The sequence below is a fragment of the Echeneis naucrates genome, chromosome 3, assembly GCF_900963305.1.
Source record: "Echeneis naucrates chromosome 3, fEcheNa1.1, whole genome shotgun sequence".
In the NCBI taxonomy this organism is placed as follows: Eukaryota; Metazoa; Chordata; class Actinopteri; order Carangiformes; family Echeneidae; genus Echeneis; species Echeneis naucrates.
In genome coordinates, this window is record NC_042513.1 from 3,256,737 (window position 1) to 3,272,166 (window position 15,430).

General features: G+C 38.4%; 1 protein-coding gene across 3 annotated transcripts in view; it reads left to right on the forward strand.

The window, feature by feature from the left end:
- ap1g1 (adaptor related protein complex 1 subunit gamma 1) overlaps window positions 1-13,922 on the forward strand; it is a 17,303-nt gene extending 3,381 nt beyond the window's left edge. Inside the window, exons 1-23 of one of the 3 annotated variants that reach the window (XM_029497457.1) lie at window positions 136-336; window positions 460-584; window positions 870-1,011; window positions 1,177-1,273; window positions 2,938-3,014; window positions 3,431-3,439; window positions 4,499-4,594; window positions 4,848-4,928; window positions 5,016-5,114; window positions 5,209-5,264; window positions 5,360-5,473; window positions 5,588-5,728; window positions 6,249-6,303; window positions 6,419-6,541; window positions 6,630-6,719; window positions 6,833-6,957; window positions 7,089-7,193; window positions 7,324-7,465; window positions 7,675-7,801; window positions 7,969-8,073; window positions 8,254-8,414; window positions 8,970-9,068; window positions 9,193-13,922. In XM_029497457.1, the coding sequence (XP_029353317.1) occupies window positions 136-336; window positions 460-584; window positions 870-1,011; window positions 1,177-1,273; window positions 2,938-3,014; window positions 3,431-3,439; window positions 4,499-4,594; window positions 4,848-4,928; window positions 5,016-5,114; window positions 5,209-5,264; window positions 5,360-5,473; window positions 5,588-5,728; window positions 6,249-6,303; window positions 6,419-6,541; window positions 6,630-6,719; window positions 6,833-6,957; window positions 7,089-7,193; window positions 7,324-7,465; window positions 7,675-7,801; window positions 7,969-8,073; window positions 8,254-8,414; window positions 8,970-9,068; window positions 9,193-9,294 (2,472 nt within the window). In that variant the 3' untranslated portion in view covers window positions 9,295-13,922. Of the gene's footprint in view, window positions 1-132; window positions 337-459; window positions 585-869; window positions 1,012-1,176; window positions 1,274-2,937; window positions 3,015-3,430; window positions 3,440-4,498; window positions 4,595-4,847; window positions 4,929-5,015; window positions 5,115-5,208; window positions 5,265-5,359; window positions 5,474-5,587; window positions 5,729-6,248; window positions 6,304-6,418; window positions 6,542-6,629; window positions 6,720-6,832; window positions 6,958-7,088; window positions 7,194-7,323; window positions 7,466-7,674; window positions 7,802-7,968; window positions 8,074-8,253; window positions 8,415-8,969; window positions 9,069-9,192 lie in introns of those variants that run through there. The other 2 variants (XM_029497456.1, XM_029497458.1) reach the window with 2 other exon arrangements.
- Window positions 13,923-15,430: the final 1,508 nt, after the last annotated feature.

Consider the following 15,430-nt stretch of genomic DNA (forward strand, 5'->3'; position numbering starts at 1 on the left):
GCGCTGGCCCACCATTGCAAGAAACACATTAATCATCAGAAAGGTTATCACAATTGCCTTTATTAGCAGTAAAGCTAATTTTGTTCCTGTGATAGGTGCCAGCCTGCCTAAACTATGCTTTGTGTTCTCCAGAGAATGCCAGCTCCGATCAGACTGCGGGAGCTGATCCGGACTATCCGGACAGCACGGACCCAAGCAGAGGAGCGTGAGATGATCCAGAAAGAGTGTGCTGCTATTCGCTCATCCTTTAGAGAGGAAGACAATACATACCGATGCAGAAATGTGGCAAAGCTACTTTATATGCACATGCTGGGCTACCCAGCACACTTTGGGCAGGTATGACGGAGGTGATGTTGGAGGGAAGAATATTTAGGAAACGCTTTTTAGATGTTCCCATATATATTACTATTGTGGTTATTGTACCATAAACAGTGTTATGACATGAGACTTGTTTTCCAGCTGGAGTGTCTGAAGTTGATTGCGTCCCAGAAGTTCACTGACAAGCGGATAGGTTATTTGGGAGCTATGCTGCTGTTGGATGAGAGGCAGGACGTCCATCTATTAATGACAAATTGCATCAAGAAGTAAGTGGAGGCGCATGTGATATTCTTCACTTGCTTGTTTGCAAGTCATTGCAAACATTTGTTACTGATAGTGAATTGATAACTGAAACTGTATCATAAGCCTTCATATAAGTTATCATTTATAATAATATAATATATATATATATATATATGTATGTGTGTGTGTGTGTGTGTGTGTGTATATATGTCTTAAAGAATCCTTGTGTATTGTAGCTTTCAAAGTTATTCCTTGTATGTATTCCTGTCTGTGTCCATGCCTTATTTGATTCTTCTCTCCCATGCCAGTGACTTGAATCACAGCACACAATACGTGCAGGGCCTGGCCTTGTGCACTTTAGGCTGCATGGGTTCTTCAGAAATGTGTCGTGATTTAGCAGGGGAAGTAGAGAAACTCCTCAAAACATCTAACTCCTACTTGCGGAAAAAAGTAAGCCACATTGATGTCACATTTATATAGTATGTTACTAAAATCTGTGGTTGTGTCTGTGTGGTCGTAGACAAGTACGCCACTGTTTTGAACTATTGAGATAAGATATTGTGGTAATATTGAACCGTTTCTTATTAATTACCCTTGTGTACATATATTTGACAGGCAGCGTTGTGTGCAGTTCATGTCATCAGGAAGGTTCCTGAACTCATGGAAATGTTCCTCCCAGCCACAAAAAACCTGCTGAGTGAGAAGAATCATGGCAAGTGTAAACTCTTTTTTTTAAGTGCTTGCTCCTGGGGAAATGTGCTTGTCCCACACAAATGTAGACTTTGTCCTATTTCCTGCCACTCTCTGTGCTTTTACAACAGCTGGACAGTGTGTGTCCTTTGCAGAGGAGGTTTGAATTAATGGGTTTTTGTCCCCCCTACATGTGAGAAAAATACTACAGGAAAAAGTATGTGTAATTGTGCTTATTTTTGTTATTAATTCACAGTCAAACACTGAACGAGCTAAGTGATAGGAACAGTTTCTTTTACACATTGTATATGTGGAAATGTCAGTCATGTTTAAGTACTGTAGGAGGCAGACAGATATTTACATTGCCTTATCATTTGGTGATGTAGAGCACTCTGGGGAGAAAGTTAAACCTTGCTCATTTTCTGAAACAATTGATCACTTTTTTCACAAATTTTTGTTCTAAAATCACAGTGCAAATACACCTTCAAAATAAGTTAGATGAGCCTCCTTATCAGCTATGACAAAGAGCCAGAATGGGTTTCTCCTTATGTGCATGTCCAGGTGATTTTGAGTACTTTGGTAGGTGTTTGTCGGGGGAAGATATGTTCATATCCTTGTGAGATAAAGTAACAAAACTGTGTTACTGAGGAAAAAAATTAAAGGCAAGTTCATAGATGGGTGTGGTCTGACCTATGACAACTGAGTACATGCAATGTAGTAATGGCATTGTCTACCATTGTGTCTGTGGCAGAAATATTGTTTTTTGCTTTTATAATGTGAAGCACTTTCTGTTACTTCTTTGTATGAAAAGTGCTATGTAAATAAAGTTTGATTGCTTGATAGATAATCTCTGCATAATCTCGGCCTCTAGTTTTGAGTGTATCTAAAATAATGGCACTTCTCATAAATCCCATGTGCAGGAATGACTGACTCACTGACAATTATCAAATTTTGACCATAGGTCAGATGAATTCAACGTCACTCAGCTGGAGTTTGTAGGTGGTAATGAATGGGCAATGAATAAAAGGGAGAGAGCGTGAGACTCTACATGCAGCTTTATTCTGTGTGAGAGACCAAAAGAAAGAGATGCTGTTGCTTCTAACTAAGATTTACTGTAATATTAGACTTCTGAGCCATCATCTTGCAGCAAATATTAGAATTAGGCCGATGTGCAATGATCTGATGAACAACTCATCAGAGCAACTACCAATAGCTTGTGTTTTTGTTGATGTCAAGATATTTGACTTGTTTTCCCATGCAATTTTTTTCCTCAATTAATACTAACTTAAATTTTCCCCAATTCAATTTTATGTAGCCCTAGATACCCGATGCTCCAACTATGACTTGTGTACAAACTCATGGTGTCTCCTGATTTTCACCAAAGAGCTGCTTACTGTACAGTATGTATATACTACAAGATAATTGAACCAAAGAAATCAATCAGTAGACACAACACATCCCTGAGTTTTTTTGCTGCCATGTTTTTAAAAAGAATTTTTAGACAGTCAGAGAGGGAGAACCATGAACAGCTGCTTCTCTTATCATAATATCAATGAGAGTGAAGAAAGTGGCCTCATGCTCTCAGATCACTCTTTTCTCAGCACCCAGTAACAATGAGTGATCTAGAGTACAAAATGAGGGAAACGCAACATAATCATTGATAATAAATTCTGTGTACCCCCCCAGGTGTTCTCCATACATCAGTTGTCCTCCTCACTGAAATGTGTGAAAGAAGTCCTGATATGCTGGCCCACTTCAGAAAGGTAAAAACGGATATTCTTCTCAAAAATGACCATGATTAAATTTCTTATGCATTTGTCTTAAGCTCATGTCACATTTCATTCTCCCTTTGCGTACACATTTCTTTTGACATAGATAAGTTAGTCAAACATATTAAGCTTTTGAGGTTTCGATTGCACTACAGGTGTCTTCTACATTCAAAGTATGTCTCAGTCTTTGATCTCCTTCCACTGTCTTTTCTTCTTGTAATTCAACTGCTGCTCTACCTCTCCTTCTCTAGGTGTAACAAAACTGTGCCTGAAGCACTACTCCTCATGTTCATGATCTAAACATTATTTTGAGCTCTATGAAAGTGAACGATTTCCAGTTTCCCCTCCCTAACATCTACCTCATATTTTTTCTGTCATTTGTCTTTGTTACAATTCCTGCATTGTGTTAGAATGAGAAGGTAAGAGTATATTCTGATCTCATAGCTGGTGCATGCTGTAAATAGTCAATCACTCTACACAGTCACCTCAAATGTAACCAAAGTTTGTGTTGAGTAATGTCATGTGTTTAATTTATAATTTTGATTTCTTTAACTTGCACAGTGATCATTACTATGTCAATGTTTTGAATATTATAAAATTGTTTTTGGTCCATTTGTCAGACACATTTATCACAATTGTTTTCAGTGTCATGCTTAGCCTAATAAGCAGCTCGTTTGATCACTGTCTTTCTACAAGCAGTTGGGTGGGTGTCTTTTCACGATTGCCACAGGCTTGTTCACCAATGTCAGATGATTTTCACTGTCTGTAATCTGTCTTGAGCAAGCGTTAAAGGTTTGGCAGATGTAATACTAGAGTGCCACCTTAAGACAGATGAGTTCACAGGATAAGATTCCTTTTTTTTTTTTTTTCCTCTCTCTGGCATTCTGGGTCGCTTCTTCTGCGTCACCCACATCAGAGTAGAATATTTATCTGTGTTTCATCTCTCAACTTTTCAGACCGGATCACTATGCAGAATATCTGTAATAGCTAAGAAACTGAAAGTTAGCCCACAGAAAATTAGAAAGGCTGCTGACAGCTCAAAATTTCAGTAAGGAAACTAATGTCTGAGAATTCCAAGTGTGCTACCTTTCTTTTCTGCAGATGAACATATCCAAAACCCTGCTAAGTCAGTACGCGGTGCAAACTATTGAAACAATACCAAACAGCCCCCCCCCCCCCCCCCTTTTTTTTTTTTTTGGCACTGAAACATTCTTTGGATTTCAGAGCCAAATGTTTTGATAGTTTTGTATGTTCAAGGGTTTTGTATAAAACCTAAAAATTTTTAATAACTTGAGTTATTTAACTGCTATAGAAATCTGTGTAGCTGGCTATAACTGTAAATGACAAATCACTAGCTTTAACATTTTATTATGAACCAGTTTATACAAGTGATTTAAGAGATTTTAAAAAGTGGAAAACTTGTGAGATCCACACAAATATTTTGACACTTCTTTTGTCCTATGTTGTTCTTTTTGTAGCTGGTTCCACAGTTAGTGAGAATCCTGAAGAACCTTATCATGTCTGGATACTCTCCTGAGCATGATGTGTCAGGCATAAGCGACCCTTTCCTGCAGGTAAATCTTATTCTTTCCTGATGCAGATATTTTCTACTTAAAGTGTAGATTTTAATTTGGCCTAATGCTTGTGCAGTGCTATGGAATGAGAAATCAGATTTCCTGAGGTATGAACGCTAACATTTTCTAACTTTTTTCCAATTATTATTTTTATGTAGTGGTAGGATAACCATTACCACTTATTTAAAGTCCAATAACTTAGGTGTGGGAATGAATACAGAACATCACAACTGGACCTTTTCTTTCTTCCTAGGTGCGAATATTGAGACTACTGCGAATTTTAGGCAAGAGTGATGATGACTCCAGTGAAGCGATGAATGACATTCTTGCACAGGTTAGGTTGAAGCTTAGTCATTGCTTTCACTTAAAAGCTCATGTTATTTTTTTTATTCTGTAGCATTAATTGCGTATGCACTTGCAGGTTGCAACAAACACAGAGACGAGTAAAAATGTAGGTAATGCAATCCTGTATGAGACTGTACTGACAATAATGGACATCAAGTCTGAAAGTGGACTGAGGGTGAGTTAATTTATTCTACGATCAAAAACCTTTCAAGAGTATTTGCATTTTTATTTATTTATTTTTTCCTTGCCTAACTGACTTCTCTTCTCAGGTCTTGGCCATTAACATACTAGGTCGCTTCCTTCTTAACAATGACAAAAATATAAGGTAGTTAATTCACAAAAGTACTTGATCTTGCAGAAAATTATTCATCCTTAATGTTCTTATGAATTCCTGTTGACACTTAAAACTCACTATTCCAGATACGTGGCACTGACATCCCTACTAAAGACAGTACAGACAGACCACAATGCAGTGCAGCGGCATCGGAGCACTATTGTGGATTGTTTAAAAGACCTTGATGTCTCCATCAAGAGGTTATTCAACATTTGGAATGAGTGCATTCCTTTAATTAGAGTGTTACATATTTCTTATTATTCAACCACATGGTTTGTGACCTTGGTGTATTTTTTTTTTCTATTACTATCTAGACGTGCAATGGAACTGAGCTTTGCCCTGGTGAATGGCAACAACATTCGAGGCATGATGAAAGAGCTGCTCTACTTCCTCGACTCCTGTGACCCAGAATTCAAAGCAGACTGTGCATCGGGGGTCTTTCTAGCCGCAGAGAAGTATGGCACTGGCACAGAGACATTGCCACACATTGTAACTGTGCTTAGCTGCTTTGTGGTAATTTTATAGCACATCCTGTGCGACTTTGTCATGTGCAAGGTCGTGACATGTTTTCTAGCTTTTGATTTTACTTCTTAGTACTACAAGCGCAAAGGTCAATGTTGAAAGAACCCCTTAGAAGTAACTGTTTAATCAACTGCATGCTGCCAAATGTGGTTTCTGTCTTTAAATAGGGAAACAAAGGCATCTGTTGAAACTCAAAAAAAGAGTTTAGAACATACTATAATATGCCTCAAACTAAAAGTTTGTACTTGTCCCATCACAGTAGACTGGGGATGGCTTAAACTGAAATGCTGTATGATGATAAAATGAGTGATCCATCGTCTGATAGACCATGTTGTTACCATTTCATTTCTGACAGCATTTGTCCCCTGGTTCCTTAAAGCTAAGATAACTTCACATGTCGATGATTCCTCTGCCATCTTTCTTGAACTAATCAATATGTTCTTTGTGGTGCAGGTATGCCCCTTCAAAAAGATGGCACATAGACACCATAATGAGAGTCCTGACAACGGTACTTACAAAAATACATCTTACAACATATGAATATGTCTTAGTAATGGATTAGTTTTACTGCTAAAATACATCTAAAATTTAGTTTTTGTTGCCATCTCTGTTCATCCTTACAGGCAGGGAGCTATGTGCGAGACGATTCTGTTCCCAACCTTATCCAGCTTATCACCAACAGTGTGGAGATGCATGCCTATACAGTACAGAGACTTTACAAAGCACTGCTTGATGACATCTCGCAGGTCAGAACAATTTTGAATTGCGTCATAATTAGACTTGGGAAATATCCATCTTTAAAGCGTGCTTGACATGTGTTTCCCTGTCCTGTAGCAACCTCTAGTGCAGGTGGCATCCTGGTGTATAGGAGAGTACGGGGACCTGCTAGTATCTGGACAGTGTGAGGAGGAGGAACCCATCCAGGTACAGCTGGAAGATTCCTACATTAGACACATGCACACAGGAGTTGATGACGTAACTCAAACCTGATAGAAACACTAAGTCGAGAAATGTGTTTTATTTCTTTTTAAATCAAGGTGACTGAGGATGAAGTTCTGGATGTGTTGGAAGGCCTATTGGTGTCCAATCTCTCCACACCTGTGACCCGGGGTTATGCGCTGACTGCCATCATGAAGCTGTCTACTCGTTTCAGCAGTGTTAAGTGAGTAATGACCTTTACACTTATTCTTTTCATTGAAGTGTTGCAAACATTGGGTGATGAGCCATAATTAGCAATAATCAAAACGGTTTTTCATTTTTACTCTTCCTATTTTTTTTTTTTTTTTTTTTTAGCCGAATTAAGAAGGTGGTTTCAATATATGGCAGCAGCATTGATGTGGAACTTCAGCAGAGAGCTGTGGAGTACAATGCGCTTTTCAAGAAATATGACCACATGAGGTGAGACTGCAATACTTTGTAGCATAAATTGTCATCACAACCCTGTTGTGCCAGTTAATGAATTTGGGAAAATCCTCAAATGGTTAAGTTTGGTCTCCCTTTGGCTTCATTGCGTGTTCCTTGACAATAGGCCAGCTCTCCTTGAGCGAATGCCCATAATGGAGAAAACTGCTACTAATGGCCCCACAGAGATTGTACAGACAAATGGGGAGACGGAGCCCTCTGTCGTGGAAGCAAAACATCCACCACCTGTCACACAGCCAGCCAACCAGGTGGGGGCATTGCTCTTTGGTTTCATATAAGTAATTTCAAGTAGCAAAATTAAGCTCTTTGATTTAGTTTGTGGATAAGCATTTAGCAGAACACATTTTCCCGACATACGATCTTAAGTGGAATTAGATCAGATTAATGTTAAAAATGGGGTTGAATTTAAATATATGTAATGTAATTTATTTATCGTGTTTTTATGTTGCCCCCCCAGGCCAATGATTTGTTAGACTTGCTGGGTGGTAATGATGTCGTGCCAGTAATCCAGACCACAATGCCCACCAAGCCTGCCTCAGCTGGAGGAGAGCTCCTTGATCTACTGGGCGACCTCTCACTAAGTGGTAGGATGAGCTCTTAAAAGTTCACTAATACCCCATTTAAAGAAAAGCAGGGACTGATGGGAATGCGATGTTACTTGTACAGCTACTTGTATGAGAAGATGCATAAAAGACTGCATATTGAGTGTATCCATGTGTTGTGAAAAAGTGTGTTGCTTTTCCCTTTCCAGGAGCTCCCGCCCCTGCTCCAGCTCCCTCTGTGCCCACTTCCCAACCTTCTTTCCTCTTGGATGGCCTCTCCTCACAGCCCTTGTTTAATGACATTGCAGCTGCAGGTGGGAGTGTGATGCTCTTGTAGACCATAAACTGTGAAATTAGCAGTAGTTTGTGGTTGTAGTGAACTTGTGTTTTTGAGCACTTAGTCATTTATCTTGGATTACCATGACAGGCCAAATGGAATGGGAACAAGAATGTGTCTAAATCTATTGATCTGCTCTTCTGAAATCCTTATAAAGGTATTCCTCCTATGACGGCATACAGCAAGAATGGCCTGAAAATAGACTTTACATTTGAGAGAGCTAACCCCAATCCAAACATCGCAGTCATCACCATCCATGCTTCCAACTCAACAGAGGCAGACATGACAGACTTTGTTTTTCAGGCCGCAGTACCAAAGGTAAGCACACGCGGCCAGGTTTTACACATTCTATTGCACAATAGTGTTTATTACTGTAGTTACTTGAGGTACCACCTGTGTAATTTTCAAACTTATATTAGCTCAAAAATATTACTATTTTTCTATAGCTATATATTTTAAAAGTAGTGGGCTGTTATATTGGGAAATGCTGTTGTTGAAACGACCTAACTGTGTTAGTAAGCCATGATGGGCCTTCCAAATTCAGCAGGTAGCACAAACACCCAGCATTTGTTTGGTGCCTATTTGTCTAGGTAGAAAGACAAGCCAGAAATGTGTCTTGAAGATCGGGCTGTCATGATGGATCGTGCAACAAACTGTTGTTTGTGTTGTTCCTTTTGCTGTATCACCTCTTTTCCCTGATCAGATCATTTAACTTGCAACAGTGTAACTTGAACTGAAAATCTGTGTTTAGTTACCAATCAATAGGTGATTCTTTTTAAATCCTGCTATAATGACCTCATGTCTCCAATGGGAACGTTAGATTATTATTTTTTTTTTTTTCATCTAACATACCATCCAATATCTACTTCTCAGACATTCCAGCTGCAGCTCCTCTCCCCTAGCAGTAATGTTGTCCCAGCACTCAACCAGGGAACTGTCACACAGGTCATCAGAGTCCTCAACCTACAGAAGGTGAGTTTTTCCATTCACAAATTGCCTTTGTTATGAAGCACAAAGAACAAAAAGACATGTGCAACCTTAAATGATTTTATTTTATTTTTTTTTTTTTAACACAATCATCATCATAACATTTCAGCAACAGCTACGAATGAGGATCAAGCTGACGTACACCCACAAAGGTTCACCTGTGCAAGACCTAGCTGAGGTTAACAACTTCCCGCCTCAGTCCTGGCAGTGATGAGCTGCTTCTTTTGCTCTTAAAAGCCCCACGAGGGAACTATGAAAACGATTTTCCTTTCACCTCCCTCCTTTCTTCCAATGGATCCCCCTGTGACGTCATTGCAGGCCGCTGCCCTCAAGTTGCATGGGAAGCAGCAGAGCATCTAAACACAGGAGAAAAATACAGATGTTATGAAGACCCTGTTGACTATTGACATCACCAGAATAATTGGGATGACATATCAATTAATGAACTATCTCTTTTCTTTCTTAATTGGTTTCCACAATCTCTTTGCTTAGTAGTCCTGTTTACCAAACACACCCTCCACCCAGCACCGTTAGCACCCACGATAGCACATGTGCACACTTTCACCATGGTACACTCAGCCACTCCAGTCACAGTAGAGAGAAAGCGTGGCCCACTATGAGCACTGCAGTAACCATTATTCTATTTTTAATTCATAATACATTCAAATACAGTTGAGAACATTTTACTCTAATGATAGTTATGATTGGCTTTGCATTCAAATTTTTTATATGAACCCTTAAGTCTGGTAACGGCAACAGAAAAAGTTTTGAAGGTCTGTTTAGTGCATTCATAAGCTTCTTGGCCTTTTTGGACCCTCCATATCTTGAGTGATATAACTTGTAAGAGAGTTGTATTCATTTTGAATTACATTAATTTGCTTAAAGCATGTTTGAGCATTGTTAGAATCACAGTGACACTTTGATTCAAGTTTAGAGGGGATTTTCTGGTTCTGGTAGTAGATGTCTTTATCCTATGTTTCTATAGGAAGTAGTCTACATTTGTTTTTTTCACGGTGATAAGAGCACGAACAGATCCAAGATTCCCAGTTTGATCACCTGTGGATACCTTCAGAGAACATGCTCAGCCTTTCTTACACAGCTCTCCCTAAATCATCTCATTTGTAGCTTTAGTTTTAAATTTGTATTTTAAATTCAGTAGTTATGTGCTTTGCATAGTTTGAGGATGTTCATTCATTAAGATGGATATAATCCAAGCCTGAAATTTATCTGAAGACAAGTTGATTGCATTTATGTCGGGGATCTATGTTTAAACTTCTGCATCTGAGTCCTCGCAGCCTAGCTTGCCATTTTAGATACATTTCAGATTTGTTTAACCTGGTTAGTCACCATGCACATACATGTAAATGAAGCTTGTTATGAATGTAGTTACATGCACTGAATGCTCCCCTCTCAACTCTTTTTCATGGCTGTCTAATTTGATGGGGACACTCATCTTATTGGCACTATTTTTGTGAAACTCTTTTATTTCTGCAGTAATTTTACTTAATTATTTATGCCTGATATCAAAGTGATGTGCCTTTCTGACTTAGCTAGATAAAAGCCCCTGAACTATCGAGTTCTTTGTTTGTAAGTCTGCTTGTGTGCTGACTGTGTTTTCAATCTGAGAGAAATGGTCCTGATGGAATAGACTTGGTATGTCACTTCAGCTTTTACTTTTTAAATTCTGTAACTCATGCAGTCACAGATTACCTCCACAGGTGTCTATTTGTCTGGTTTTTGACAAAAAGTAAAATTATATCTACATGATCCTGATTTCCCCCCCCCCCCCCCCCAATACTGTGTGGCACACTGTCCATTAAAAATGCCTGTTGGATGTTCGTGATAACATAAAAAAAAAAAATTGTCCTAAAAACAAAGTAAAAGAATATGGCAGCTAATAGATGTAAACTTTTTGTAAGCTGGCATCAGAGTTCAAAGCGTTTTTAAAGGGTATACATGTTCAACTGAAGAGAAATGTCATTAAGATTTCCCTCCCATCAACAGACATTGAAGTGTGTTTCGATTGCTTGGTGAGCTAATGGGACAGGTTGTTCTATGGTGACTGTTAGTTTGGTTTCTTGGCTCTCGTCTTCTCCAAATCAGAATTGTTACCATGCTTTTGGGGACAGTAACCTTAATACCTCACAATATTCTCTCTTTCTGTTTAACTTTAACTTTTAGTGGCAGTAGATTGACAGCTTTGTTTAGTCATGAATTGCAATCAAGGGGAGTGTCTGCATGAGCGAGACTAATGATAGTTTGTACATCTTATTACTTAACAAGCTCAGCAGCCTTATGATGTGGTGAGATCCTCAGATGTTCCAATCGGGCTGTATACTTCTTTTCACTATGCTTCACTATCTTCTAACTTCTGTGACCAAATCAGAGAGACTATTAGCTTTGGAAATATTTTTGAGCTATGATATGTGTATATGGAGAAAATTATTTCAGTTTTTTTCTGTTGTTGACAAATGCTATATTGGCTTTTTCTGTACATATTGAGGGCTTTGACAATTTTTGTCTCTTGTACTATCTTTCATCCTTTTTTTTTTTTTTTTTTTTTTTTTTTTTTTTAGATACCATTTTCTAAAAAAATCCAGTTATTCACAATGTATATTGTCTAAATAGATCTAGTCAACATCAGTCTTGAAGACTTTCCTGTACCATCGCTCATTAATTGTAAAAGGTATATGATCTGCTGCCTGTACATTGTATATAGTTGTAAAACAAACGAAAGCTGATCAGATTAAATAAAACCCACATGAAGAATTAAGTGATTAGCTAGGCCGTATAATTGTATGCATATATGTACAAAACAGAATCTTAAAAGGATGCAACTGAGCTGCATTAGATTTACTATTCATACTTCATGATCAGATGTGTCCTCTTTATTTCTCTTGCAAATATAGTTGGTGAGTCAGAAGATAACTTGTTGGGGTTCCTTTGGATGTTGAGATAAGGGTTGAATCTGTCTGAACAAACGCTGTTAGAAGAATGTACTGCACTACTGAGAAACCTAAGCACAGTGTTGCACAGCAGCACGAGTGGCACCTTACTTCATCTGCTTCCCTGGCCCACAAATGTCTTGCCTATCAATGCCCTCCTTTAAAGAGGAGCAGGTTTCTTGCTAAGCAGTTACGCTACCTTTTGGCCTTTATGGTGTGTTTAGTGTACCGCTCTTTTGGCAAGTCATATCAGAGACCTTCTACATACAAATTGATTAATGAGATGATGCCCCCTGGTCTTGGCGATTTCACTCTCAGCGGTCCCTTGTTTCTCTGCAGTGTAGTACCTACCAAAAGGAGTCGTGTCTCAAACAAATAAGGCTGCTACTAGAACCACACGAGGAGATTTATAACTGCCCTGTGATATATTTTTTTTTCCTCCCTTAAGGCTAGTATCTTTAAATCAGAAATGAGATTTATCAGGACAAGAAAAGATACTAGTACTGTGTGTCCTGTGGTTCCAGATGTGTACATTGGAGCAGTGGTGTCCTTTGAAGGTCTGAACAGTGCAGGGATTTCTATTGGCCTCCTTTCTTTACTTTTGTCCCTTATCACTCATGTTATTTGCCTCTGCATGGCACAGCTTCCAGCTTCACTTTGTAATCTCTGATATGAAAGAGGGGTTGTAACATATTCAGCATAATCTGAGACCTTGCTATTTGGCAGGACGAGGGACGGAGGCAATGGACTATTCTTACTCTGTTAGGGTCCTTTTGATTATATCTTTTATGGAGTGCTGCCTCATCCCTAAATCAAACTTAGGACAAGCTGGTGCTACAAGCTAAGAACCACATGGGGGAGCTGTGCAAAACGGAAGGCTGACGGGAAGGGAAAGGAAGTTTCATACATCTATTCCTGAATGTTTTGTTGGTGTTGTTTGTATTGTCCTATTCAACCAGTGTGTACCCTTGTTAATCAGATCTGATCAGTTCTATCAACGATACTGTGATTCATGCAGTTTTAAATGTATAGATTGAAATGAACCCAACACAAGTGCTTTGGACAGTGTAGCTTAAAAAGGATGAAGAAAAGAAATGGAAACTAGTACCCATCAGCAGTTGAAGATATATTACTGTGTGTGATTGGATGAGTGAGAGAGTGAGTGAGAAAGAAGGAATCATATTTGACAGATGGTGTGTGACATGTCTTTTATCTAGGTAGGACATATTTTTTTCTGTTTGTTTTTTGTTTGTTTTCTGGGCTGCAATTTCAACCTTCAGCTTCTGAGCTGCATGTGAAAACCAGTGTAAATAATGTCATTTCTACTCTTGACCTGAAATTCTTTTTTGAAATGCAAGAAAAATTCAAATGATACAGTCTGTCTCACCACGTTCCTGGGTCAGGATTAACATGTACAATAGGACATTGTTCAGATAGTGCTCACATCTGTCACCACTGTTGATGATTTTTAAGAGGGTTTGAAAGTGCACATCCATCATTAGGATTAATTGGATAGTTGATTTCTTGATTTCTTTTGCCTTTTTGTTGGTTTGAATTCAGACTTGGAAAAGTATCTGAATTGCTACCATGTTCATGTTCCCTGTTTAATCAGAATGTGCATCCATTGTATTTTGAAAACAATCTGTTTGTAACCCCCAGGCCTGTCCTGACTGTAAAAAAAAGAAAAAAAGAAAAAAAAAAAGAAAAAGCCCCACACAATATGGTATCTGATTTGTTGGGGGGAGGGTGAAGGCATAAGGTTCACTTTTTCCAGTCATATTTGACATGTTGAACCCCAGCTCCATGGCTTCAAGGTGAGTGTGAATGTCAGACTGAAAGTATGAAATGATTAAAGATGAGAAGTTGTAAACTATTAAATGGGATATTTTCAGTTTATGCTGTGTATTCTTGTCTTTGGGTTGGCGAAAATGATCAAGCAAATAAAAAGTTAAAAATCTAGTTGAATTATGGTAGTTTCTTTTCTTGGTTTGGGGCTGTTGTGTAATAATTATTTGGGCTTTTCCTAGTGTGAATATGAGGACACACACAATATGAAGACTTGAAACATACACACACACACACACACACACACACCATCCGTAGGGAAGTGGCTGTCCCTTTCAGCCTTTTCAGTGGAACAGACTGTTGTCTGCTTTGGCCAGAAGATCAGTTGGCTTCTTAATTCTCTTTTTGGATTTCTACTGATTTATTTTATTTAAATTTTTTATGTACTAGGTTTAGATAAAAACTAATTTTATAGAGCTTTAATCCACATTACCCACCCCAAATTCAGCTGAAATTATTCCTTGGTAGGAGGGACCCTAAAACCCTTTGATGAGCAAATTGTTTGCACACCACAATTAAAAGTTGTGATACTGATTTATTTTAAAATTAATTGGTCATGAAGTGTCAAAGAGTAAGAGGGTACCTCTTACTGAACATCTAACATCTATGTAACTGAAATCAGCAGTGGAGTGAAGGGTGAGGACAAAACGCATGAACAGCTCCCTGCAGGAATCGAACTGTTATCACCTAGAAAGTGGGGCCATGTGAAGATTTAAAGATTTCAGATAAGAGTCATTTGGATATTTTCACAGAAGAAATTTAAACGCATTGTACAGAAAACATGGGTCAATAACGAATGAATTCTCCAGGCTCCTGTCATTATTGAATACTTGAAGAGAGCAAAGCTATCATTCATCTTCAAGAAAAAGTGCACTAACTGTGACAAGTCAGATGGAAAAAGCCTCTTCCTTTCTGGGAATTCAGAGTTAAAATGGATCATGAACAGGTGTGGTCCTTTTCCTGTCAGGCCTCATTGAGTGACCTCAGTTCATCCCAATGATGCAGCTGACTCACTGAAATAGAGACTAACATTTGTCAGTGTAAGTGTCACTACTGCTGTTGATTATTTTCATTATTAACTTGTCTGTCATCTCCATTTTCTTTCATCCTTTAGTTTACGAAATATCTTAAGAACTGGGATGGATATTTGTCACTATTTTCTGGGTAACATTTTCAAACGTTTTTTGGTTCATCTAAAACCAAACTGATCTTCTGATCAACATTATATATGTCAGAGAAAAGCAGGAAAAGGCAGAAAAGAGCTTTAAGGTGTACAAGTTACGTTAGATTTTCCCATACTCTACATTAGCATTAGATGTTGGTCGTTAATTTCAGAATTATAATATACAATATACACCGTCTAATTATAAAATCAATAGAGTTGTGAAAGATGTTTCGGTTTTAGCACAGGGTCAAGACACTTACCAATTACCTATTTAGTTCATAACTTGGGATTTGGTGTTAATTTAACCAAACAAATGTGCAATTATTCAATGAACGAAAATGAAATGAAAATACAGCTGAGCATTTTCCCCTTTTCTTAGAGCTCTAATGTGC